This window comes from Drosophila simulans, chromosome X (assembly GCF_016746395.2).
Source record: "Drosophila simulans strain w501 chromosome X, Prin_Dsim_3.1, whole genome shotgun sequence".
NCBI lineage: Eukaryota > Metazoa > Arthropoda > Insecta > Diptera > Drosophilidae > Drosophila > Drosophila simulans.
Genome location: NC_052525.2, coordinates 12,816,799 through 12,838,958, shown reverse-complemented (window position 1 = coordinate 12,838,958; position 22,160 = coordinate 12,816,799). Strand labels below are relative to the sequence as shown.

Here is a 22,160-nt window from a genome sequence, read left to right as displayed (position 1 = left end):
CTTGCCACCAAGAAAGCTCAAAATTGCACATATCCTAATTATGTTAATAATAGGTATAAAACATTTGACCAACAACTAATTTAATATATTCGTTTTTGTGCGTTCTTCAATAAATATTTGATTTAATAATGACTTGTGGCTGCAACAATTTGTATAATTAAATACAATTATTAATTTTTAATGAACTCGTTACATTTGTGTGTTTATCAAACGTTTTGGCAATTAAGTGAGCTAATCAGCAGAATTTCCAGCTATTTCATCAATGAAATGCAACAATGCGACATTATTGACAAATTCCATTTATGAAAGTTATTTAATCATGACACATTCAAGTGTTTTTTTTTCCAATTAGAGCTGCTAATCATTAGCGTTTGTTGTTTGCTAATAAAAAAAAATAATAATAAAAAAAAACACGACAGCGATGACAGTTTTATTTGCAAATGGGGCGTGTTCCATTTGTTGACTGTCATTGCCAACATTTCACATTTGCACATTCCACATTTTCTATTTTCCTATTTTCCTATTTGCTGTGACATGTAGCGTACATAAGTACTATATATGTTAGTCCCTTCATTAGTTAACCAACTTTTATGCTCTCATAGTCGAGAGCTCTTCTGTTTATCTTCTCATGTAAGCCAATATTCCGGCCAAAAACTTTTGCTGCCACCGCATAATAAACGAGGGGGGGAGTTGGGGGGTTTTTTGGTGGAAAAATAGGAGGCCAAATGCGACACAACTTGATACTCAAACTGAAGTAAGGCGGTACATACTGCATCTTTAATGGGCCCAAACGAAAAATGAAGCCAAATGAAATGAAATGAAACGAAATGAAATGAAATGGACTGACAGTAAGAGCAGCTGAATTTATTATACTAAAGCCGGAATGACTTATGTAAGTGTCGGGGGGTTCAATGGCTTTAACCCTCCGATGGGACAACGCCCCGAAAATCCATCGATGAGTGGAGTGGCGTTGCATACTTATGTGGGCTGGGCAAAAGTTATTAAAATCAACAGCAATAAATTAGCATATTTTATGCTCTTACCAAGGCGAGTGCATGTGTGTGTGTGTGTTTGTGCAAAGTTTTTGGCTCACTACTCAGTGTTTAGTGCTCAGAAAATGTGGCTGGCCAAAAAACTAGAAAATACTGATACTCTGAAGAGAAGAAGAACCGACCGCGCGACAGAAATGCAGCAGGCACATAAATCAGGACAAAGCAAAGACAAGGGAGCAGGAAAAGCACACCCCACCCATATCCCCCTTTACTAGAAGCACCCACAAAAATATTAGGAAAATGGAGGAAAATGCAGACAGAGCGAGAGAGAGGGCGATAGAGTAGAGTTTCCCTTGCCAATGGACAAACAAGTGAGGATTTTACATTTTGCTGGCCAAAAAAAAGAAGAAAAAAAGGAATTTATGCAAAACAATTGTCAACAATGAGGGACAGAGTTTTCCCAGCGCGGGGGGTTGGGGGATTAGTTGGAAAATATGAAAAGTGGGCGGGTGGGCGAATTCCAGGACTTGGGCCCAAAAACGAGTGCATTGTTCTCGTTACCCCACAACCATTGACTCGCAGGCTTCCGGAAAAATCAACTGCAAATGCGTAACGCCTTCGCAGGCAGGCCAAAAAAAAAAAAGAATAATATAAATTCACCGGACCTTCCACCGCCCGCAAATTTTGTGCGACCCTAAACCGCACTGCAATGTGACATTATCTGCTTTAATTGCATAATAAAGCACTTTTAATTAGGTTTTTACATAAGAGCCTCGACCGGCGCAGCGGCCACGCCCCCATTGAAAGAGCCACCACCCAACGCCCATCGCACCGAAAAACCGCACAAGTCGTTAAATGCGAAAGGGGTTTTCCGAGGGGGGTGGTGGCCAGGGGGGGGGGGGGTTAAGGGGTTCATTGCTGGGAATTCGACTATAGGATCTGTGAACATAAAACAGAATCTCATTTAAAAACTGCTTAAAGAAGAAGCGGTTTGGGTGTGGTCGCTACACAGAGAAAAACAATCGTATCAAAAAGATAAAATATTTCAAAGTTAAGAAAAAACGAAGGAAATGTTTCTGAATCCATAAAATACCACTTTCTTCTCAGATAAAGAAAATCTTATGAAGAATAAGCATGTTTTGATAATTCCAGTGCTTAGAAGGTCCTTATACATAAAGTTGACTGCTTAATAATTATATTTTATTTATAAATTTATTTATTCTTTATTCCCCAGTTTCAAATCTTCCAAAGAATTTTCTGCGACAACAAAGTTGGATTTTCCTTTTGGAATTTTATGACAGCCAGATATTGCAGTGACAGGCGTGAATACTCAATGGGTTGCAGTGGAAAAGTGTTGGGAAATCTCAAAGTAGTAAAATCGCGCGATGAAAATAGTTCAATTAACGAAAGTGTACTGAAGAAGCCAAGAGGGTTTCCTTTTCAATTTTCATTACGCTTAATGCCAATCAATCGATTTGAATAAAGCAGCAGCAGCATTTTGCATGTTTATGTTTTTCGCCATTGTTTGAAAAGAACATGCAAACATGTTGCTGGCAAAATACAAAATAAATATAAAAGTAAAAATACAAAATGCGAAGTACAAATGAAAATAATAAAAATGCAAACAAGCTGGCAACGAACCGTTCGTGTACATTTTTTGAAGTATTTAACACCTTTTGGCAAACAAACAGCAGCGAGTGCCGTGCACTTTTATTGACAATTAATTTCGAACCTTTCAGCTGCTTTTGGCATTACATTTTCCATTGTTTATTTATTGCGATTTCGCTGGCGGGACGCAGCTGGAAAAATCATTTTTATATTTGTACGCGCGAGTGAGCGCAATCGATTCGATTCGATGACAACATTTTCGAAAAACCATTCGAATTCTATTCCATATTCCGCTCATTTACACTCTTTTATTGCTTCTTCTTCGTCTTCCTCTTTTTTTTTTGACAGTGTGGTGAAAAGATGCGGGCTGTGGAAAAAGGCGTGACACAAAAGTTTTTGGCTGTCTATATTCCCATATCCTTTATATCCTTTTCTCTTTCGGTGCGCAAAAAACAACGAGGACATGGAGCGGGTGAAAAAGTGAAAAACTTAATCCAAGTCCAGTCGAGCTGCATGCACGCAATGTTAACTTTTGGGCCAAAAGGCGTGGTGACAGCGGGCGGGGCGCGGGGTACGATGGGTGTTGGTTAAGGAATAAAGGGGTTCCTGGGCTCGGCCCAAAACGACCTTGCCATACTGGCAGAAGCTGAACTGAACTGAAACTGAGGCTGGGGCTGAGGCTGGAGCTCCGCTTCTGTCGCTGTTTGTGCTTCAATTATGCCAAAAATGCGCACTGACACGTAAAAATAATGCATACTTCAAGGCGCGCCACCGAAACCGCACACTACAACATATATATACATATATATATATATACTATATGAGTGCGGCTGCAGTGGGACCTCCCTAAGTGCGCACAGCTTCACATCCGCAGGCTGGAAATGTATGCAGAGTAATATGTTTTGATTACTCATATAATTTTACATCTATAAACTATTTTTATCCGAATTTAAACAGGTTGTGGATTTTGAAAAAACCCCGATATATTTTTGAGATTTTCGAGTGTTTTTGAGTTAGAAAAGTTCGGTTTATGCAAGCTGGTCCGTATATATGGCACACATATAAATGTAGCACATGGGTATGAGGTAAAAAAAAACGGGGGACCGAGTTGACAATGCCCGAGGAGACGGACGGACACGGGAAGAATCGAGAGAAGATGAGAGGTGGGGTGGGGCGTTGGTTAGTGAAAGCGGGAAAAGCGGTGAAAAGCGGGGGAAACGTGCGGGGTCGCTGAAGTGAAATGAGGAAAACCAGCACCGGCAGCCATGGCAATGCATATAACATTTTAATTTCCTGCTTATTAGCTGGGCCACACCCACAAAAGGCGGCCCACGCAAACTAACCCAAGCTCACAACCACAGACACACACTCACACGCACACTCGAGCCCGCATGCACCCACACTAGCAAGCCACTAAGCACACACACACATACACACTGGCACACCAACACAGCTAACGAGCCCGCACTCACTCACTCGCACACACACACACACACACGTGCGCCACTCACCCATACCCGCACAAATAATACAATACAAACAACGACTTGGAGTGCACTCTGCGAAGAGATTAAAAATAGATTTGAAGAAAGCGCTTAAATGGAGCAAATATAAGCCGAGAAAGCGCTGTGGAAAACCTCGGAAGAGGAATGGAAAATAGCGAAGAGACGAAAGCCGATAAGTGGCAGAACAAGAACCTTCAAAGATTTAAGGACAGTCGCTCAAACAATATACTAAATCGGGCTTAAGGTGCACCGACATCTCAACTATGTCAGATATATTGCATGTGCAAAAATGTTGCATTTTCAAATCTTTGTAGAATGTCTATATGTTACATATAAGATTTCTAACTAGCATTCTTATAAACTGATCAGCCAAACTATCGTAAATGAAGAAAAACAAGATATTGTTGCATACTTTTAAGCACCTTTATAACTTTGTTAGAGATTCAAGGCAATTCTACCAATTCTTCTAAGCTATAAACATGCGAGAAGAATTGAAAACTCATCTTTTAGACATTTTTGTAATGCCAACTAACTGAAGTTTTAAAGCCTAATTAAAGGCGCAGCAAAGGGAGTGGCCAATATCAGGGAGGAAAAAAAAGGGGAACTGTGAAAAACAAGATGGGCACTTGAGAATCGTTGAGAACAGACGGCGCAAAACCGACGAAGAAAAGAAATCCGATAAGTAGACGGGCAAGAAATGGCACAGATTACAAGATATTTGCCCATAAGCAGATATCTTTTGCCGTTTTCTTTAAATATTGCAAGTGGGCGAGGGAAAAAGTTAATAATAAAAACCACAACTTTAAAATGGAAGCATATGCTGGTTTCTTTTATGGCTAATATATATGTTCAACTCAATTAAAGCGAATGGAAAACCTTTAAAAGCAATTTGCAAAATATGCAAATAGAAAACGACTCTTATCTAAAATTTGCATTTCTCTCGTGTACATAATTTTTACACCAAAGGGCAGGCACATGAAGTTTACTCTAAAGTTTTTGTGCTTGGGGACTAGTTTTCTTCTACGTACTCGTATTTTCTTTTTTTCTTTTCTTTTTTTGAGCACAAAGTGAATGTGAGAAGGAGGAAAACTAGAAATCTTCAGTTTATTTGGCTTGTATCCCATTAGTGGCGTGTACAATGCACATATATATTTAGCTATTTCGGCCTTAACCAAAATCAAATAGTTTCAGCTCGCAAAAATGTTGTATAAATAAAAACAATGTGGGGTAAAAACATGCTTTTTAATTGGCTGTACAACATTGACCTGGCGTACGTGACGTATGAGTGATATTTATGTGTATTTGTGAATGACTTGCACAAATAGCCGAGAGAAATGGCCGAGAACAAGAGACGGTTAAATGCCGACCAGGACCAGGAAGGCGGATGGGCAAGGGAATGGTGGATAAAAATGGTGGGCCAAACGGATGGGGAAGGGGATGCTGAAAAGGAAGGGGAAGAGGATGCAAAAAGGAGCCAACGAGCAGGACGAGAAAATCCACTAGCGAATCTACCCGGTGACCCAGGCGACTAACGGGACATGCGAAGATGCAGTGGCAAAGATACAAGTACAGGCTGACAGGGCTCCTCATGCACACAGATACTCAGCTGCAGGATACACTCGCTCACACACACACGCACACACACTCGCTAAGTCACACAGACACGCTAAGCGAGACACACGGACACACACTTACGGGCCAGCTCACACAGACACGGACTCACACAGGCAGAGCACATAAATGCAGGCATTAGTACACTGCGGGAAATTACGTGGCACAAGTCTGAAATAAAAATTAATAAAAATTAAAAAAATATATATATTTAAAATAGACTGATACTAGACATAGTAATATCATTTAATATGCATCAAAATAATTACCATTATAATCGTAATTTAAATAACTCTTATAAATCCAAGTAAACTGATTGCCAGTTGATTAATTTCCATAATAACCCCTATTTTATTAATTACTAAGCATTAAATTATTCGATTTCTTGCGGTGTGTGAGCGTGTGTGTGATGCGTTTTGTTTGTCATGAGCGCGGTTGGCATCCAGCCTACGAGGCCCCACATCCGCTTCCCTCTTATCCAGGCCGTAGGACCTCCACCTCGTGCTCCATCTGCTGCTGCTGCTTCTGCCCCTCCTCACATCCCCAGATCCCCCACATGCCCACACCATGGCAATTGTCCCTCTGCATCGCTCGTTTTCCTGTCATACCCCACACATTTTTCATTACACACTCTGTCCCTTGCAGCAAACGAAATTTTTGGATGCGCCTCGCGCGTCTTGCCACGGCGGCTTGTACTTTGCCACACTCACACAATCAGCCACTCACACACACACACACTCACACACACCGGCACACTCGACCACACACACCAATGCGACACCAATACAGATGGCCATAGTGAAACACACACATGTGGCCAAACAATATAAATCACCAGCACTCACACACACACAAACGTGCGACAGTGGTGGAGTTTTGAGGGGCGCCGACCGACCAGGAAGTAGGATGAAATATCGATTTAATATAAGCCGGCGAAATGTATATACATATTTGGAGAATTATACCAAAACGTGACTGAAACATATACAAAAAGGAGAGACGAGACGGTCAAAAACAGCAAAACGCCCCGTTACGTAATCTGCCGCAATGAACATTTTCGTTTTCTTTTTTTGCTGGCCGCATAAAATGTGCAATGCGATATCGCCATATCCATATACCCATATATATATATATATATGCCATACATTTCATGAACGTTTTTCCCCATTTTATAGGCAATACATTTAGTTTTTATTTTCAATCCGCAGCTATAAACTTTAGTTTTCATTCGAGATCGTCTCAACAAAAAGTCTGCACCTTCATTTTTTCACCATTTTCGGTTTAAACAAAAAAAAAGTGTACTGCATTTGAGGAAAATAGACACTCTGCTCGATTTTAAACACGAAATTGTACAAGCCAAAAGAACATAATGTCCAATGAAACATCTTTTTTTTTTGTTTTGTTTCCTTGTTTCCTTTTACCCAACATGTTTGCATTTAATTAATGCGTACACATGGCTTAAAAGCTGATTATCCTTAATTAGTGTTGTCTTTGGCCACACATTTTACCTGAGAGCATTTGGCGTAGGCTAGATTTCAGCCGGCGTACGTGGCGTATGAGTGATTTCAGCACGGTGTCACTCGGTCTCTGTGTTCTGTGGTTAAAAAAGTAGGCAAGCCTTAAATCTTAAAGCGTTTTTGAGCCCACTTTGTGATTCTTTATACAATTTAATACATATTACGTATACGTAACTTGCTATAAATACTTTACTCATCAGGCTCACTAATAGAAAAGGAAACATTTAAGTTTTCCAACACTCTATTCATAGAGTGTTATAAATATTATATTTCAGTTTTAGCCATAGTACGTTTGTTTTTCAAACAGAACTACTGGGTATTTCAATTTCGAATCACATGACCGCATGGACTCTTATGGCTCTCTTTGCGGCACAATGACCCTCCAATCCCCCGCCCCCCTTGGGCACGCCCCTGGCCAAATGCTTCATGGACAAGACTAACGGCCAGGTCACCAGGGTTGTGGTCACCGCACTCCGGGTCGTCCGTGGTCCGTGGTCCTCTGCGTGTCGGAGTCTCCTTCGGAATCCTCCGCCTCATCCTCCTCCTCATCCCCATGCGCTGCCTCATCAGATTCCAAGTCCTGGTCCAAAGGCATTGAAAATGTTGATAATTGAATTCACACGTGAATGATCACAATCTTGAAGCCTTTACTTGCGCCTATTGGCCAGCTCTGCTCCTCTGCTCGCTGGACCACTTGTGCAGCAGAATTCGGTTCGGGGCTTTGGGATTCGGGTGGTCGGTTGGTCGGGTCGGGATGTATGGTTGGCCTGGTGGATTAATGGGTTTGGCTTCTCTGGCCGGACGGCCATGGCTGCACTGGCTGCAATGGCTGCTGGCCTGGCTGGTCTGCAGGAGGCCCAGATTGAATCGCTGGCTTTTTGGCAAGGGCCAAAGGAAAATGCCAAAGCCAAGCCCAAAACCGAGACCAAAAGCCAAGTAATTATGATCGTAAATTGATTAGGCAACGAGAGAGGCATACAAAGCGGGTTAAAAGGGGCGTTTGCCGCACAAAAGGGGGTTAATGGAATTAGTGTTACATAATCTCTGTTGTTCCGCTGCCTTTTGTTGTTGTTGTTGATGATGATGATGATGATGATGCTGGTGCTGGTGCTGCTGATTTTGCCGAGGGGTTAACCCACAAACAGCACAGGCAGCCCTTCAGCAAATCACCTAAAAACTTTTTGGATAGCTTAACTTTTTATAACCACTGCGCTCTCATAGTTCTGCAGCCACTTTCCGCATAAAAAAGATAACAACTTTTATTGATCTCAAGAGTCTTGGCGAAAATAGAGAGACACAGATTGAGATTGCGATTGAGATGGAGCTGGAGCTGGAGATGGAGACCACTAGAAACTTCGGCACAAACAAACTCAAATACTTAAATTTTTACGGCCAAAGGTAACGAAACAAGAAGTCGCCACTTGAGACAGCAGCTTCCTATTTGCAAATGGTTTTAAGTAAGATGTGATTATTTCACAAAGTGCTGAAAATGATTTATGCAGATTTCTAGGATTATAATAAATAAATAATAAATGCATATAACAGAATAAGATCATACAGCACCTATATGAAATACATTTAATAGACAAGCGTTATTTAAATTCCTGTCAATAATATTGCTTTCGTCACTAATCATCAATTACATTAAAGACGAATATCGCTCATACGCCATGCATGCTGCTTGCATGAGTTTTACCTTCAACCTTTTCCTCTTGGTTTTCATTCCCATCATTCAACGCCTTTGAATTGAAAGTCTGTCTATATATTTGCATTTCGATCCGATGGCAATGGCAACCTTCGTCACACGACTGAAGAAACGAGTAACATCCTTTTAGCGAATGGCGTCCTGTTCAAAACCCTCGAGACCTCAAAAGGGTTAAGGCAGGCAAGGCAGTGTGTTTTTGCACTCAAATCGAGAGCACTCAATTAGAAACGTTAAGCTAACGACCGTTTCAATTCGATTCCATTCGATTCGATCGGCGGTACGTGAATCCGAGGGGGATAGCTATATATATGTACAATATAGGCCGCACCCTTCTTCGATCTGCGACGACAATCAGAAAAAGTTCCATTCCAGTTCGTATCGAATTAATTTGCCTAAAATGTGGCACAAATCTCAATTGCAGCAGTGCACATCAATAAACAAAAACGCCAGAAAGGAGCAAAAAAGAAAAAAAACGAGCAAAGGAGCAAAGGACATGTGAGATTGATGACACAATCGAACAGGTAAGAGCGAGACGAAGCCATGCGGCACGCCAGCGCGCGCGACAGAGAGGCAAGCGGATGGCGATGCGAGGTGGTGAGGGGGGGAGGGGGGAGGGGCCGCTGACTGCCAAATGGAAAATGGATTTCAGTATTAATTTCGCTGACGACGACGACGAGGACAACTACGACTAGAAGGATGAGGATGAGGATGGGGACATGGATACGGAAGATGACGAAGTGGAGCGAAGGCACGTTGGCAACATCAAAAGCGAGGCATATCCGTCTTGACATTCCGTCCGGGCTGCAGATGCAGATGCAGATGCAGATGCTGGTGCTGTAGGATGCTGGCGGTTTCCGGGGGTGTTACATTTTCGGAGGGGGGGAGGCAGTAGATATCCCGAGGATACGGGGATACGGGCATACACGGGGCAACCAGGGGCGTCCGTCCACGGGTATTCGGCATTCCGAGGAATGGGTTGGGTTGGGATGATGACGGAATGTAGAAATGAAGAACCGGAGCAAAACTGCGGTTTGCCATCACTGCAATGCGCCGGACCCCGGAGCCGGAATCTAACTTCAATGATGGGAAAAGTACAAGGTAGGGGCGAAAAACAACAAGAAAAATTCACGTGGCTAAGCCGAAAGTGATGATGATGGTGGCGATGGTGATGGTACCGCAGTTCCTTAATCCAAGGTACAAGGTACAAGGTACACAGATGGAAATGGATAGAATGTATAGGTGGTATATGATATAAGAAAGTTTCATTTGCAATCTTTTGTTAAGCAGCTAATGCTGGTGAATAGAGCTTAACAAATACTACTTAACAAATATTAACTCATATTATTTAATAATAATATACTCATCATTGCTATATGATTTCGTTTGCATTTTATTTAGTTTACAGATACATTACAAGCAGCTGCAACAGATGAAAGTTAACCCATTCTACACTTTGTACCGAAGTACTCAAGAATTCAATGAATACATACATACGTAGGAATTAAAGGTTTAGCATGTGATTTTAGCACAGATTACTGGATGCTTTGGTATATGGACTGCTTCAGTGCCCAACCAGGTCGTAAACATCGGGCCAAAGTACCTGGGAACCAACGCCTAGACACTGTCCATCACTGATCCTAACCATGTCAGCCGTGCTCGCCGCGCTTTCGCTGCTTTCCGTTCTCCTTTCGCGAGGCCCTTGCTCCGCTCCGCTCCGCTCCCTCCTGGTCCATTGGTTTTCGCTTTTATGGCGGCGGGCACACCTATTTTCCAAAAGGATTTCCCAGCATTTGCGGCAAAATGAAGCAACAACAATGTTGCAAAAACAAAAAGGATGGCGAAAAAAAAACCAAAAAAAAAAACAAAATAAACTAACGCCAAGTTGGCTCTTTGTTATTTGGGCGTTTGGCAAGTTTCTCGGTGCCTTTCCGTTTTTATACCTTATACCCTTGCAGTGGGTATTAGAACTTGGATTAGGAGTTTCCGGCTCAGTGAACGAGATATTTGTGAACCTAAACCTAAAAAGTCATTTCTGCATAAGCTGTCTGCCTCAACGCGGATTTGTTCGGGACTATAAAATCAATAGGGATGAATTTTTGCCCAGCATCGTCTTATTTACATTGTTGGATTTAGCAAGGTATGTATGTTCGGATCAATATGTCATTATAGCCCTAATATGCTGAGTGTCTACCTTTATCATAAGTCGAATTGGGCACCCAACTTGGGAACTTGGGGAAATCTTTAACATTTACTTTAAAAACAGTCTATTAGCCTGAAACTTGAATAACCTTTAAGGGTATTCCCAGCTTCGTTCCTCTGAGCTAGCCCTAGTTATTTTTTTGGCTCTCCTACTTGTCGTCGTGTCGTCGTCATACAAAATAAATGGAATATCTTCGCGTTCTGCTCCTTCAGGCACTTCCTCATCCTCCAGTGTTGTTCGCCCCAACTTTTCCTGCGGTTCCATCCGTCATGCCTTGTACTTCTTACCCATTTTTTTTTTCTGTCCTCTGTTTTAGATGAAAAGTGCAAACGGGCTGGCTGGGGGACTCTGTTGCAACTTATGCAAAATATTTGCACCGAAAAGGGTCTGCTAAGAGCGTTGGCGTGCACATAAATTATTTATGAGCATGGGACAAATTGAAATTAGCATAATAAGCAGACAATACAGAAATCACTGGTTTGTTTTTCCCTCAACTCGAACTTTAATTGGATGCATTTTACTCCAGGCGCGCTCGCTTGCGTTCCTCGTAGCGAGCCAAGGCTGCCGCTAGGACCTCGCCCACGGTCCTCTTGCGCCAGAAGAGTGTGCGGTCCACAGGCGGTTTGGTGACTTTCGGCACGGGTAGATCCTTCTCGTCCACTTTGGCATTGGAATCTTCCTTTTTGCTGGGGGATTGTTGCGATGCCTCGGGTTCTTTGGGTTTAGCGGGCTCCGAACTTTCCGGAGCCTTGTCCTTATCCTCCTTTTTGACCTGGGACAGCTTATTCTTTTCCTTCTCATTCTCCTTCTCGTCTTCTTCATCGCTGGAGTCGTCTATGCTAAAATCGGAATCGGCATCAATGTTGTTGGTCAAGTGTGCCTGTGCTGGTATGCCTTCCGTTTGATCCGTTGACTTCGTGGCCTCCGAGCCTACGTCTGACTTGCTCTTGGTCTGCTCCTCCTCGTCCTCGGAGGGGCGACGTCGCCGATAGCTTCGATGCTTGACAGCCTCTGCCTTAATGGGCTTGTACGCCACCTCGTCGGTGGTGGGCGCCGTCTTGGGCTTGACGACATCCTTCTGGGCGGGACCGCCCATCTTCTGTTCGTATAGATGGCGATAGAAGCCGTCCAGATCCTTCTGCTTGGTCACATCGCCAATGGCCTCGAGGTACTCATCCCGCTGCTCCTGCTCCTGCATTTGGCGTATGGACTCGAGCTTCTTGCGGTAGGTGGCAGTCACGTAGGTGTCCTTGTCCTTGTACATCTCGCCCTCGGCTTCGCGATCCTTCTGCACCTGCCGTTCGATGCGCAGCTCCTTCTCCAGCTTCCTGCGCTCGGCATGCTCCATCAGCCGGCCAATGTACTTGGGTTTCCGCGGCTCCTGGCTCTTCGTCTGCTTGGCCTCCTCGCGTTTGCTGTCCATGTCGTCGTACAGCTCGTCGTACTGGAATATGGTTGGATCCTCGGCCAGGGCCTTCTCCTGCTGCCGGCGGGCCACGCGGCGCTCCATTAGACTGGGACCCATGGATACGCCGCCGGCTCTTGGCTGCAATTGCGGAGCATGTTGGTCATCATCGCTCTCGGACTCGCTGTTCTCGTCGAAAATCGAGGGCCTTTCGGCTCGTTTTAGAGGTACTTTCTTCTGTTGGCCGGGTAAAATAAGGCCATATCTGCGTGGTGTTAAAACGGGTACTTAAAAACTGCACAAATTGTTTATTTTTAACAAATTACTTACTGTTTTGACATTTTTGTTTATTTATGAATAATTAGTAAGACAGTCTGTAGCGGCCAGGGAAAATCCTCAAAGGTGCAAAACTGCTGACAGCAACGCCGGCTAAAAGAACAGTTGTATATCGATAGGAAGACAATTCGATAGTATTAAAATAAGAGTTTGAAACACGGATGAAATCGCAAAATTCTTTATTTCAATATTAAACTACTTAAAAACTTTTATTTTAATCATCTTGTATTTAATTGCGTTTCAATCGATTAATCATTACTTTATTTTCTGTTGTATGGTCAAAACAAGGCTCGTATCCCATTAAAATCATGTTAGTACATCTCTAGAAACGTAAAATACGCATAGAAATATGGCGAAATATTGAACCAAATAAAAATAAATTTTAACAATAAATTCATTTATCACCTAGGGACTACCCTTTTTTTTATGCCAATGGAAACATAGATCCATGTCTGGCCACATAAAAATATAAATTACGCTTATATCGTACATAAAAAATTATTTACAAGATCATTATTAAGCTGAAGACCCATCTAAAGCGAATGCTTGCAGAAAGAGACTCCTGACAGTGGCTTCATTAAATGGGAGCAAGATGCGAAGACTTGCTGGAATACTTATATTAATTAAAGCCAAAAGATAAGAACCATCAATATTTCCCTTCAACATATGATTAACAAACAGTAGCACAGCTATCGATCGCCAGAGTAGACGGGATCATGATGAAGGAGAGGATCAGAGAATTGCATCGACTGAAGTGCAAATTTCATAGATTTTTTCTGAAGCCGCTTAAAACTATTAAACGTTGGGCTCAAAATAATGCAAGCGGTTTTAGCCAAGCCAGCAACCGTGGCCTGCGTCCGGCTAACTATCGATTGGCACGTTGAGTTTAGACACTTTCGACACACACGGCCACACTGTTCTGCGTCTTTTTCCTTCCGTTTCCCTTTCTTTTCCCTTTTTCACGTTTGCGTGAGTACGTGTTCTCCGCGTTTTTGTCAACGAAATTGTACTTAAATCTTATTTATTTCCTCTATTTGCAGCGGTCGTGTAAAACAGTTTTTGCAAACCAATCCCAGGTAAATGCCGCTTCCATTGGACACGTTTTTAGCGCGAAAATTCAGCCAGATTAGATTGGCGGCGATCGCCGGCCGAAACATGTGCAAATCGACCCAACTCTGTTTTTTTATTACCAATTTTTTTACTGTGGGCCAATGTGCCAAAACTAATCAGTTTACCGTGTAAACAATGTATGAAATGCCTCGCTACATGCGCTATATATATGTACTTTTTTTTTGGTTATAATTTTTTTAATGTGCAAACGAATACGAAGTGAAGAATTGGCCCAAGTGGGTAGCACAGTGTTGTTGTGCATGTGGGTGTGTGTGAGCGGCTTAAAAGTGTGGCAAAAAGTTGGGCATTCAGTTAAATCGAATGCACCACCGAAAACCGGCTAAATAAAACCAATTTGTACATAGTTTAGTTGGTAAACTTACCCGAAATAGTTGTTGTTTACAGCCACTTGTACGCACACACACAGCCGCAGAAACACAGACAGTATCATTTTTTTTCTTTGCTATTTTGCACGTGTTTTACTTGCTGTTTCTGCTTCTTTTTTTTCAATATCCCGTTACTCGCTGATTTAAAAAAAGTAAAGCTATTAACTGTTATTAAAATCATAATCGAAAACGATTCGTCTGTCCGCGTGAATTTACGAAAAGGCGACACGCCTCCTGCCTTCCAGAAATCTAAAGTATTATAATAGTAGACACTTGCTTTGGATAGTTTTCGTGATCTTTATAATGCTAATAATGGTATCACAGCTTTTTCAAGGAAGTCATGTATGTTAATAATAATGGTATCATAGCTTTTTCAAGGAAGTCATGTATGTTTTCTTTAAGTGGTCAATTGATCTGTTCCTATAGTTCGCATAGTTTTATGTACTTTACAAGTTACTTGTTCTTATGCTTTGTTTGCCAACCTAATAGTACTACTTATATAGTAGTTTTTATATGCAATTTAGTGAGACAGTTTTGTTGCAGATCAATAGCACGTTTTGCTTGGTTTTGTAGACAGATTTTATGGAGCAGTGAGTGGCAAAGTCGGCACTTTTGACTAATAACCTAGCCATCATATTTTTTTCTGTGATTATTGGCTCTTGACTAATTGTGTTCCCGAACATTTTGCAGCCATGGTGCGTATGAACGTATTGGCCGATGCCCTCAAGTGCATAAACAACGCCGAGAAGCGTGGCAAGCGGCAGGTGCTGCTGCGTCCCTGCTCCAAGGTGATCATCAAGTTCCTGACCGTGATGATGAAGCATGGCTATATCGGCGAATTCGAGATCGTCGACGATCACCGTTCCGGCAAGATCGTTGTCAACCTAACCGGTCGGCTGAACAAGTGCGGCGTCATCTCGCCCCGCTTCGATGTGCCCATCAACGACATCGAGAAGTGGACCAACAATCTGCTGCCCTCCCGTCAGTTTGGCTACGTTGTCCTCACCACCTCTGGCGGCATCATGGACCACGAGGAGGCCAGGAGAAAACATTTGGGAGGCAAGATTCTCGGCTTCTTCTTCTAGAGACACCAACACGTAGAGAGTCTGTATGTGCTGCTAAGGAGTTTGATATGTAGATTGACGTTTTATTTCACCGACCATGCATCCAACTATACACTTTGTGCACAGGAAACCGAGGGCGAAAACGCTGCTACGTTCATTCAGAAAACGAACGACGATGAATGTTCACAAAGTTACGCGAAATAAAATGATTGATACATAATAATTTTAATAACGATTTTGTCTACGATCTATATACTATATTAAGCGGTACAGTGATAAATCAATAGCGACAGTAAATCGATCTGTTAACATAAAACCCACTTTGTGTATAATATAACCTCGACCGGAGTTCCCTATGGCTGGATATGTCCAAGTTTAAGGCTGAAAACAAGACAATTAGGATATTATGAACGCGCCATGCGGTTTCTTTTGAGGTGCTCAATTCTCGGTTACGTGCTTTTCATAATGAATGTAAGGGCCAATTGGTCACATTCTTGATACCTTAAAGACAAAAAGGTTTAGACAACCATACTTTTGGAATTCCACCTAGATTTCTTATTATTAGTTAGAACTTCTTCACCAAGAAAACCTGAACCACTGTCGAAAATTGTTTATGAAGCAAATAATGCTTGGTAGAATTTGATGCAGTTTCGTTTAAGAGAACTAACCATAGAACAAAATCTACGTGTAAAACGTACACTTTTCTCCATTCCCAGATTTTGAACTATTTTCCAGCACAAGTTCCGTGCTTAGGCTCTAGATAACTGCGGAAGTTTTTGAGTAAAAATTTGTTTTAATTGTGATAAAGAGTATTCACTGCATAAGTCTAATTTGATTGTATCAAAAGTTAGGAGTACTTTGATTTTTATAAACGGGTGTTGGGTTCGTGATATTCGTATTTAGGCATTACTTGTTATCAACACTTGAAGTTTTGCGCGCAAATTGCAGCCCTCGAGTTCAGTGCTGCAAAACGCGTGAGAAACGCAGCTGAACTAATATTCCAATCGTATCCAGCACTACATTTTCATTAAAAATCCATTGCATACTTTGCAGCTCATTTGCAATTCACTGACTGTTAGATTCGAATTGATGACATTTGGAAATTCAATTATCCGATCAGTATCCTGACCCAAATAAGGCTCCTGTCCTGAGACAATTGGCATTATTAAGTACAATTACATTTCATATCGACTACCGATCGATATCGCCGTTGCGTGCGGCTTAGAACAAATATAATTGATGAGCCCATCCAGCGTTATCTATGTAATTCATATTTGTGGGAGACCCCAACTACAACTGGGCCACCCATTGTGGCCAACACACCCCTCAACCCATTTTCTTATCGCAAAGGTAATTGAAAGGTCGGGCTTAGCCCAATATGGCGGAGTTTGCCATATTTCGAGCATGGCATTCCGCACGACCCATTCCCCCTGATATCACTAATACCACGGAAAAAGCCTCCCGATTACCACTTATCAGTCTATAAAATAATCAAATTACGCCACAGACACCAGTTTATAGCATAGCACTCATTGTTGTTATCGCAAAAATAGTGTCCACTTTCTAAATAAATAAGAGATTCATGTTTTCTAAACAAACCGAACATATTTTAAGGTTTTTCCGCCTTTTTAGCTCTAACTTAAAAAATATTAAGCATAAAACCAAATGACCAACTCTTTTCTGTTGTTTAAAATCCTAGCGAACTATTTTTTATCACTTTTTTGCGTAAATTATCGCAAATCAAAAATTTTCAAAAAATGGGGACGATAATTGCATTTTTTCAAAAATGGCATATCTAAGATTGGTTTTTTCTGTATAATTTGGCTAAAAATTGCCTGACAGCTATAAGAATTACTATTTTTTACTCCTAATAACCAATACTAACTATAAATATTACTTTTCGACGGACTAAGGTAAAAAAAAATTTTGTCAAAATTTTCGCATTTTTTTCATCAAAATTTGCAAAAAATGGCGAAAAATTAAAATTTTCCTTTCTGAATACAGTTCGATTAGAAATTTAATTACGAGCTCAACGAGGTATGACATTCCAAATTTGGATAATTCTTTCAAAAGTTCTGATCAAAAAACTAATTTTTTTTTGCAGTAAATCAAGAGAATGATTTTTGGGAAAAATTCAATTTTTACGATTGGTTTTTTCTGTATAACTTGACTAAAATTGGTCAGGCAGCTAAAAGAATTACTTTTTTTTACTCCTAATTACCACTACTAACTATAAATATAACTTTTTAACGGACTTTGTAAAATTAATTTTTGTTAAAATTTTCGCATTTTTTGTAAGGGGTAACATCGTCAAAATTTGCAAAAAATGGCGAAAAATTAAAATTTTTATTTTTGAATACAGTTCGATTAGAATTTTAATTACGAGCTCAACGAGATATGACATTCCATATTTGAACAATTTTTACGAATTTTTTGGCCAAAAAACGGATCATTTTTGCCGGGAAATAAAAAAAACGAATATTTGAATATATTTGATCCTTAACCTGAAATATTTTTAAATACAAATATTTGTATTTCTTCAAAACACTTTAGACAATCATAATGGTAAGTTAATTGTTAAGCAGAGAACAATTAATTAATTGTTTATAATTGAACTCTATATGTGAATATTAACGCTCTATTGTTTCTCCCGCAGCTGTATGTGCATGTACTTGTTTTCCGGATACACTGACTGGCCAACGATTGGCAAATCGAGAATATCACAGGCATTTCCCATTCATTTCCCATTGCAGCAGCCCATTCGGCTGGCTTTTCATTATGGCAAGTGCGTTTTTCAGTCACCCAATAATCGTCGATCTCGATCCGGGGGAATGGGAAATGGCCAGGTGAATTGGAATCACAGCCATCGAAAGTCGCCACCGACAATGACATTTGCGACGCCCTCAATAGCGAGGCAATCCCGTTGGCATAGAAATCGGTCTCCGTCTGGGTGTTTATTGTACAAACTACGTTTGTAGCTCCATGTAGCTTTTGTGCCGCTTTGGTCGCCATGATTCAGCAGAAGCAATCTCTTTTTGCAGCTGTCGTGCGGCTGATGAATAATATGAATAGAGCGTTTTTTCTGTACAGCTTGGCGAGCTCAACGAGCTCAGGTAGAAACGAACTTCAATTGTTCACTTCTGGCATCACGAAGATGGGTTGCTCTTACTGCAACTGGCCATAATAAAGCAGTTAAGATGAGGATTTCATTCTCAGAACTCAGACATAACATAAGAACATATTGCGCATACGCCATGATGTACGAGATGTATGGAACATGTACATCTTTTACTTTGAGGAACTTCTCTAAAGCTCTCTTTTATGTTCGAGGCTTGTTAGAAATTTTCTTTGTGAGTAGCGCGAATAGGAAAGTCCATTGTATGGCAGGCCACCATTGTGAACTCGAGTAATCGTATCCGTGGGCAACGGGCGCAATTAGCAGACTGATAATGATAGTGGCCGCTATGAGCCATCCAAGTCGGCTATGCCCCGCCGATTCAGCGGCAGTAAACAAAATGGCAAAAAAAAAAAAGAAAACTAACGACGTAACGTGCGCAGCAGCGATCAGATCGCACCACTTGACTTTGGGAAAGGGTTCTGTTTCCAGTAGGTTCCACGGGCAGTAAATAAACTGACTCGCAGCTGCTGATGGGGCACATGTACATACATATGTATAACCTGGAGTAACTGGTTTGGGTGAAAGAGATTCGATCCGATCCGCCAAAGACAACTCGTGTGATGCGACGCGAACTACACGTAATAGTTGAACCGCTCCGATCACAAAGGGGGGTTCAAATCAGGCAGATCGTATATATATATCTGTTTGCATATATATATATACCGATAGAGTCAAGACCCGTTTAATATGCGAGACATCCACGTCGACTAGACGACTCTCGCTTGCACTTAACATTGAAATGGATGGGTGGGATGTTGGCAAAACGGGAATTGTGCACTCGGTTACTGTGTCACCAACCAACAGCTGTTGCTGCACTGCGAGAAAATGCCACAACAAAGTAACAATGTTACAGATCATATGGAACAACTATAAGTATCTACATATTTACAAGTCCATGGTTTCAGATTATTAATAGGGTTTAATTAGATATCATATGTAGATCTCCATACTGCGCACAAGTCACTCGTCATTTCTCTCTGTGCAGCATTCCTGGCATTCTGATTCAGTCTAAGTCTATTTGCCATTTCGCAATTGCCAGCCGCAGACGTTGATAAGTCGCCCACTGCTATTTCTTTCCACTTTTTTTGTGGAAATGTTTCCCCGGATGATAAGACCAGAGGTTTGAGGCGAAAGTCCGCCCGCCACCCCCTGATAAAGACCCACGTGCTCCGAGTTCTCTTCCGTACAATCGTTTATTGTGGTGAATTACAAAAAAAAAGCACACAAAAATAGTTAAAAAATAATCACTTTCCGCTTAGCGTCTGCAGGTGTTTCTCTTCTTTTCTTTTTTTTTTTGGGTGGCTGTTGCAGGGAAAGATGCCTCACAGTTACTTCTCTCTACGCTCTAGGGTTAATATGTAGGATATATAATGTTGCGATTCGAATCCACTCCCACTCGCCAGGAGCGGCCCCGTCCAGCGAACAGATAGCCTCTTTAGGAGGTGGTCTCGAAGTACTCCTTGGACTTGGTGGGATCGGCCACCATGGTCTTCTGGCCGGGCTTCCAGTTGGCGGGGCAGACCTCGCCGTACTTGTCGGTGTACTGGAAGGCCTGGACGAGACGCAGGGTCTCCTCCACACTGCGACCCACGGGCAGATCGTTGACGGTGATCTGGCGCAAGTTCTGCTTGTCATCGATGATGAACAGGCCGCGGAAGGGGATGCCGGTCTCCTCATCGAGCACTCCGTAGTCGCGGGCCACCTTCATTGACTTGTCGGCCAGCAGTGGAATGTCCATGCTGCCCAGACCGCCCTGCTTCCTCGGCGTGTTGATCCATGCCAAGTGGGTGAACTGGCTGTCCGTGGAGCAACCGATCACCTCGCAATTGATCTTGCGGAACTCGGCGGCGCTCTCCGAGAACGCAATGATCTCGGTGGGGCACACGAAGGTGAAGTCCAGCGGGTAGAAGAACAGCACCAGGTACTTGCCCTTGTAGTCGCTCAGCTTGATGTCCTTGAACACACCGTTGACGACGGCGGTGCCGGCGAATGCGGGAGCGGGCTTCTGCAGCTGGGGCATCTGTTCAATGAATGGATGGCGGAATTAGAGACATGTTTCTCCAAGCTGGCAAATAATTAACAACAAAGTGCTCTGGACTTAGTCGCCTTCCCTTGAGAACTTCAATTGTAAATCCCTCATATCTCCCCTTGAAATCTCGCTGTGACTGATACTTCCTCTTTCGACCGATACGCATCTTATCTTATCTATCAAGACTCTTTGGGTCCCACAAAAAAAAAAAATTTCATCACTCTTACCTCGGATTATTACAAGATAACAGTGGTTTAATAAATGCCATTTATAGAGGCTAGTAAAATCATGCAAATTGGAATGAGCAGATATTATTAAAGTATTATGATTGGAAATCAACATTATGCCAGCCCTTACTGGAAATATTTACAATATTCCAGAAATTTCTCATATGCAATATACCTATTTTGTAGTAAGCTTACTATTTTCCAACCTTTAATCTTGTCTATGTAACTTCCAATTGGTTTTAAGTTGTAATTCAGTTAACTTGATGCTAATTCCATACTAAAAGTCTCTATAAATCGGAGTTCTAATGGCGGCAATTGCTAACGATTAAGGGCAATTACCCTTGACTTCCAGATGTTTCGCCACAAACTGGAAAGATCAAAGAGGAGAGTAGAAAAGCTGAACTCTACAAAATGGCCGCCGAGCGAAGCGAAATGGAAGAAACCCGGAATAATAAATTAGCCGAAATTTTTCGGCTGCTCCCATTTATGCGATTGAATTTATTGAACTTTCGGCACGTTCGCGTTTTTCATGTAATGGATGCGAATTAATTACAAATCACAAGCTAATTTCTGAATTGGCAAATATTTTCCTCTCGTTTTGATTTCATTTCTGTGCCCTTTTTTTCGCCGGCTCACCGCGTGTGTATGTGTGTGTGTGTGCGACGGACGTGCCAATAAAGTGAAAAAAAAGAACGAAATGTGAAGAAAAAAGAAACTATGCTCTCGGTGCAAAAACTTGTGAAATAATCTCGAATCTGCCGACCGAACATGAACATCATTATCTTTTGCTCATCGAAAAAGAACAACAACAACAATAACAGCAACAACAGCGATGCTAATTTCTAATCTTACGCTCCGCAATTTCTCGCCGACTTTGCCCAGAATCAGCGACCTGTTCATCGCCCAAGGAACACTCACTTTAAACAGTTTTATATTTCTCTTAACAATTCTCGGTAATTGCTTGACTTCCGCGTGGGCTTCCTCTTGTTCGTTCTCTCGCAGCTGCTGCTTTCGCACAAACAAACCTCTCGGCACGAGTTGAAATTCGCGAATGAATTGAAAATTAAGTGTATGCTGGTCGACCAGGGCTGCCGCAACATGGATGCCGCTTGCGATAGGCAGCGCCGATTGCCGCTGCTTATCGATGTCTATGGCCAGTGCTTAAAGCGCCATCTACCGAATATTGGCGCGCTTTTCAAAGGTGGATTCTACATTTTAAATGGTAAGTTTTAATATTTAAGTTATAACATAGTAGCACTTAATAAATTTTGATAGTCTTGGTAACAA

The 22,160-nt window shown here is 41.9% G+C and overlaps 3 protein-coding genes across 5 annotated transcripts; 1 reads left to right on the top strand and 2 right to left on the bottom strand.

The window, feature by feature from the left end:
* Positions 1 to 11,616: 11,616 nt before the first annotated feature.
* On the bottom strand, positions 11,617 to 13,009 carry LOC6725854 (nuclear speckle splicing regulatory protein 1). The gene is made up of 2 exons (XM_002106814.4): positions 12,874 to 13,009; positions 11,617 to 12,808 (listed from the first exon to the last, which is right to left on the bottom strand). Exons 1-2 carry the CDS (start codon positions 12,882 to 12,884, stop codon positions 11,656 to 11,658), a joined length of 1,164 nt encoding a protein of 387 aa, XP_002106850.1. The 5' UTR covers positions 12,885 to 13,009; the 3' UTR covers positions 11,617 to 11,655.
* Positions 13,010 to 13,748: 739 nt separating this feature from the next.
* Positions 13,749 to 15,662, top strand: LOC6725853 (40S ribosomal protein S15Aa). 2 transcript variants are annotated; one of them, XM_016172627.3, is made up of 3 exons: positions 13,749 to 13,852; positions 13,920 to 13,955; positions 15,066 to 15,662. In XM_016172627.3, the coding sequence occupies exon 3, from the start codon at positions 15,068 to 15,070 to the stop codon at positions 15,458 to 15,460; it is 393 nt and encodes a 130-aa protein (XP_016039179.1). In that variant the 5' UTR covers positions 13,749 to 13,852; positions 13,920 to 13,955; positions 15,066 to 15,067; the 3' UTR covers positions 15,461 to 15,662. The 2 variants fall into 2 exon arrangements, with proteins under 2 accessions (XP_016039179.1, XP_016039180.1); XM_016172628.3 differs by having other exon boundaries at positions 13,786 to 13,848.
* A 4,129-nt stretch (positions 15,663 to 19,791) lies between these two features.
* On the bottom strand, positions 19,792 to 22,024 carry LOC6725851 (peroxiredoxin 1). Of its 2 annotated transcripts, none has more exons than XM_016173828.3 (2): positions 21,792 to 22,024; positions 19,792 to 20,637 (listed from the first exon to the last, which is right to left on the bottom strand). In XM_016173828.3, exon 2 carries the CDS (start codon positions 20,635 to 20,637, stop codon positions 20,053 to 20,055), a length of 585 nt encoding a protein of 194 aa, XP_016039178.1. In that variant the 5' UTR covers positions 21,792 to 22,024; the 3' UTR covers positions 19,792 to 20,052. The 2 variants fall into 2 exon arrangements, with proteins under 2 accessions (XP_016039178.1, XP_039154027.1); XM_039298093.2 differs by having other exon boundaries at positions 21,726 to 21,944.
* Positions 22,025 to 22,160: the final 136 nt, after the last annotated feature.